The sequence below is a fragment of the Aplysia californica genome, unplaced genomic scaffold, assembly GCF_000002075.1.
Source record: "Aplysia californica isolate F4 #8 unplaced genomic scaffold, AplCal3.0 scaffold00074, whole genome shotgun sequence".
Lineage (NCBI taxonomy): Eukaryota > Metazoa > Mollusca > Gastropoda > Aplysiida > Aplysiidae > Aplysia > Aplysia californica.
In genome coordinates this window covers 397,641-403,272 of record NW_004797344.1, presented here as the reverse complement: position 1 = coordinate 403,272, position 5,632 = coordinate 397,641, and the positions used below count along the sequence as shown (strand labels likewise).

General features: G+C 38.2%; 1 protein-coding gene across 1 annotated transcript in view; it reads right to left on the bottom strand.

Annotated features, from left to right (window-relative positions):
• Positions 1 to 230: 230 nt before the first annotated feature.
• LOC101850942 (cocaine esterase) overlaps positions 231 to 5,632 on the bottom strand; it is a 7,074-nt gene continuing 1,672 nt past the window's right edge. Inside the window, exon 2 of the mRNA XM_005094020.3 lies at positions 231 to 2,597. Coding sequence (XP_005094077.1) covers positions 1,105 to 2,597 — 1,493 coding nt within the window. The 3' untranslated portion in view covers positions 231 to 1,104. The remainder of the gene's footprint in view (positions 2,598 to 5,632) is intronic.

The following is a 5,632-nucleotide window of genomic DNA, read 5'->3' as shown; positions in this document are numbered from 1 at the left end:
CAATGCAACATCCTGCTTGGAAATAGAATGTATTTAAATCGCATACGTATCCGTCAGTCTGAGTGCGGAGCAAATTTGAGGACACGCTATGATAGAATTTATAAACAAAAGCAGAAATGAAATATAGACAAAGGGAAAACAAAGTATTGGAAGGAAATCTATGACTTTGGAGACACAGAGGTTTTACAACAACAGCACATGACTAAAAACTACTCAGTGGGGAAATAATATGAAGTGATCGTTACAATATGGCTTTTTAATAAAAAATCACATCTGAGTAGTATGCACATAAAACAAAAAAGAAGTTATCTTTCAAGACAAATGTCAATACAATGAATATCTAGTGAACGAAGCCAAAAGGGTCGAGTACAGCATTTTCCGGTGTATTCGGAAACGTTGTCGTTTCCTTGAAACCAGATTTTAAAAATCTAAACGCATTCACCAAGTCTTAAAACTAACATGAAGCAATGATATCCTGTTATAAAACACGACTGGCTCTCAATTACATTTTCTTGACAAGGTTAAACCATCCTAATAACCAATATTAACGTGTATCTTATGACAGATGGTAGGGCGTGCCCATTATTATGTTCTATGGATGCATACTTCGTAAACTAAATGTACGAGTAATATTGAAACTGTTACCTAGTAGTACAATGCTTGTAGTAATTTTTGCAACCAGAGAATGTGAACATCTGGTTTTTCAATATGACTTTAAAAAAACTATCTTCATCAACCTTGAGTGAATACACAATAAGCAATCTTTCGTCTTGATATTACACTCTCATGTAGGGCTGACAGGACACTGACGTAGTATGTATGAAAACAATTAGATTGTGACATTTTAATTACACTAGGATAAAAACGATCCTAGATTAGAAATTAATACAAGAGCTCAAATTACGTTTTGCTACCAAAAATAGCTATGACACTTTAACAAACCTCTTGTGAGCTGAATGGCTTAAGAAGTATAGGTAGGAACACATTATTTTTTTAAAATATTTTTTTCTAAATTCGATATCGACTCAGCCTGAACATGTTTGCGAAAGTTAAAGAGGGTTACTTGGTTTGTACTCAGAATAAAAAGCGGCTCGCAGACCATCTTTAACCGATGATTGTATCAACTGGGGTTTGCCGTGTACCGTCAAGCTTTTGGAGAACTTGAGAGAATACGTCAGCTGCCTCGGGCCTTTGCCATGTTTTTTGCTGAGAGTTCAATTTGATTAGTAAATAGTTGGGCATTGTTGCACTGTACTGATTCCATTGCACGCTCCCTGCATGCACTGTGGGAGTTGGGTTCCCGGTCTTCGCGAAATTGGTCCACAAGTCCATTATTTGTTTAGAAACTGAGAAGTCATCCTTTGTAGGAAGTATACCGTATATCCAGACTAATTGCTGTACCCCGAAAACGTAGCCGATTTCATCACTGTGAGTGGCCGACATCCATTTTGGATACATGCTATAACTTGGTCTGTAATTAAATTCATACAAGTAATGACTTTTCTCCGGTGCTCGACGAGAAAACTCATTGGCTTCTATTATGGTGGGTCCTATGAACGCGAAATCGTCTTGTGCTTCCATGGCGTCACGCTGTAGGTTCACCACGTTTAATTCGTCTTTCATGTATCTCGACTTCAATATTGTGGCTGCTTGTTCTTGAGCTAATGAAGACATCTGTTTTAACCAGTAATGCAATATATCGTCTGCTACTTCAGGAGAAATGGGTCGCTTTATTAAATTGCGTATAAATGCTCCCGTCTCATCTGTATTGAAGCCTCTTATTGTGTCCACATGATTGAACTCACCTCTGCTAAGAAGCGTACCCGGCAAATCTGGCAAAAACCCAAATGTTTTTTCGACTCGCGGACACATGATGAGATTTACGTCTAATGCTTTAGAAACAGCCACAGATACATTAAGTAGCCGCTGTACATCCACATTTTGAAGACAAGACAATAACTTTTTAGGGTCGTCCAGATTGCCACACATAACTCCTGTTGCGATCAATCGTGCATTTGTCAAGGCCGATATTCGATTACCTGGGTGTTGGAACCCAAACGGACTCAAGGAGGCCCCGCTTTCCATAATGGCTCTCTGGAACAAGCCTTTAGATAAGGGCGAAATAGTTAGAAGAGAGACGCTACTGGATCCAGCACTTTCTCCGAAAATAGTCACTTGATTGGGATCGCCGCCAAACGCGCCAATGTTCTTCCGAACCCACTGAAGAGCTGCTATCTGGTCCATCATGCCGTAGTTGCCAGGTATTACGTCATCTCCAGTTGACAAAAATCCAAAGACGTCTAGCCTGTAATTGATGGTGACCACGATGACTTCTTTTGCTGCCAAAAGAGTCCCATCGTACAGGGAACTTGACCCTGTCACGTAACCTCCTCCGTGAATCCAAACCATCACGGGTATTGCTCCTGGAGATGTTTTAGTTGTTGGAGTGTAAACGTTGAGAAATAAGCAGTCCTCACTCATGTCGCTGGGTGTATATAATGGATATCGCATCTGCATACAGGTGTGACCAAACTGGAACGCATCCTTGACGCCACTCCAAGCATCTGGAGCTTCTGGAGCTTTAAAGCGTAACTTCCCTGTAGAAGAATAAAGAAATAAATGATAAGTGTTATGACACTGAAGAATCAGATGTCATGGCATGTTGTGTTCTTTGAAATCTAGATCCATTCTAGTTTGGAACAAACAAGAGAGGAAGGTAGAAGATGCTGTACTTTTCATTCTATACTGAAACACTTTGAAACATCTGAAACGTACACGAGGGTACTTTTTGTTGGTTTTCCCTCAGCGTTTAATACAATTTAACCGCATATTGTCATTGAAAAACTTCTGAGTCCGAGAGTTAGTCATTATATCGCAGCATGGGTCCTAGAATATTTGACAGGGAGACCACAATAGTATGTTATGCTGAAAGGCACAAAATCTTACACAATCCTTTGTAATACCAGAGATCCTCAGGGGTGTGTTTTGTCCCCTATTTTATATACAATATATACTAAAGATCAGAGAAGTAAGTATAAAACAACACGCCTAAATAATTTCGCAGATGACTGCGCTATTATCGGATTAAGAAACCTCGATGAAAAAGAAAATACAATTGTTTTTCAAATGGTGTAATTCAAATTTGCTAAATGTGAACCTCTCAGAAACAAAGGAAACGATCTTTTATTTTAGAAGAGAAAAACCAACAATATCACCGCTCGTAATTGGACAAGAAACAATTGAATTGACAGATTCATACAAATTAATATCTTGGTCTTACAATTGTCAACAAATTTACACGGCAAAAACAGGTGAACAATATCCTTAAAATGGTAAATCAGAGGCTGTACTTTCGGAGGAACCTTGGGTACTTCAATCTGAATCCATCCGTCCTTCAGATATTCTGCACCTCCACAATAGAAAATTTGATAAATTTTGGTATTTCTTGCTATCGTAGCAACTTGGAAAGACAGCACATCATGAAAATAAACAAGTTGATCAGAACGTCATTGAAAACAGTTGATAGAGACCTAAATAACTTTGAATATCTGCACAAGACAAACGTTCTAAAAAAAAGGCGGAAATAATACTAAGTGATCATAGTCACTCCCTGAAATCGGATTTTCAATTATCGGCCTGCAGTTAACGATATATTTCCAAAAAAAGCAAGAACCGGCAGAGATAGTATTTCATTCTTGCCAACTGCAGTGAGGTTACTGAACGTACACTGCTACCAGTGAAACAGAGAGAGAGAGAGAGAGAGAGAGAGAGAGAGAGAGAGAGAGAGAGAGAGAGGGAGAGAGAGAGCGAGAGAGAGCGAGAGAGAGAGAGAGAAGGTTTACGGAGCGGGTTGTTTCAGCTCGAAAAACTTGTGTTTACTAATGTCCTGTTTTGTTGTGTAAATTGGTGAGTGCACCTAACCTTTGTAACATTTCACTGCCATTGTAAAAGACCAAGACACATTTCTCCCAGTGAGATGTATAAAGATTGTCATTGTCATTATCATTGTCAATTTTGGGACACATGAAGTTATTAGGATAGTCTTAAAGCCTGTTCAGGTGCTTTGCTTTTGATGAAAATTATCTGTCTATATTGAATGTATTCGAGGTACTCGTATTTGCGATTGACGAAAGTTGGGTTGGACTCTTCGTCAGATAAAAAAATAACCCAGAAATATTAATGACCGCCAAAATTTGATGACTTCCCTGTAGAGTCTATGGAAACTGCAAATTTACATTTTTTTGAGTCTTTGTTTAACTTAACAAGGTTTTTTCAGTAAAATCTACACATTGTATTTTCCGGTGGACATAAAAGATGTTGAGTCTAAAACAAATGTTTTGACGAGAGCCTGATTTCCCCATGATGCCACACTCATATTTTAAAGTCGGCCTTCAATCTGTTCTCAAATACGAAGTAACTCTTTGCCAACTCGTAATTTCTTCTATCTACAATAGCGAACTAGTCTTGTCATAGTATGCCATGTCATCCATACAATGACTACAATTGCCAAATAAAAATTAAGGGACTTTCTATAACAGTGATACACATAACTCGGAGATGCTGACCTACTGAAGAAATGTTAAGCAGTCATTGAGACATGCTTTACTCCTTTTTGTTAGATCCAACCTTCCTCTTTTTTGTTTCGTTTTTGTAATTGTTTTATTCGGCTCGCAACTGCAAAAATGTCATATGAGCGCTCTGGACAGTAAACATTTTCAGTCTGGTTGGAGTTTATTTGCAGTTTGCACACGAGACCTTCGCAATTTTTCGCTCTTATCCGAGAAGGCTAGTTGTTAGATCTTATGTGGTATACCTACCCAAAGATTAGGGTGCGTCAGAATGACAGCAGTATGAAGGAGCCAAGGAGTAGCAGTAAAAAGGCTGAAGAAAGAGTCAGGAACTCAGATGAGGGGGGCAAAGCGGGGTGGGGTTGGGGGAAGAAAGTGGATGCGAAAGCAGACGATAAAACATGGTTAGAGATCAGGAAAGGAGGTGAAAGAGAAAATTTAAAAGAAGAAAATTTTCTGTCGCTTTTAGGTTTCGAACCCGAGACCCATTGAATGAGAGGTGAACGTTGTAAGACCACGAAAGGCATCCAACCTTCCTCTAAAAATAAAAAAAAATAAAAAAGAATGGCTCTATCACTGCTTGGATATTTTTCTCCGTAGGTTAATTTTGTTATGCTTGCGTTACGTGATTCATTCCTCATGGAATTTCTCAAATGAGAAAAAGGTATACAACATTTGAAAGAAGAAAAAATATCAGCAAACGCACCCTTCACCTACGGAGACAAAGAAAAGTTATTTCCAGGAAATGCTCACCCGAGAAACAGTCGTTACAAAGTACAACACAATTGCAGGCATTTAGAGCAACTACAGAAAATAAGCTGAAAAAGCAACAAAAAACCAATAATGCTGAATTTAAGGTTTCGGAAAAACTTCCATTTATTCATATTAAAGAATCTTTTAACAATACATTTCATGTTATTGAAGTTTCTCATTGTGAGAACATGAAAAGAAAAGGCCAAGTTAACACTGATGGTCAAAACTTCCATTTTTAAAATTTAAAAATCTATAGGCCTAAAGTATAATTCATCTTATTTTGCTTTTTGCCTTCAGAGTTTTACTATTTG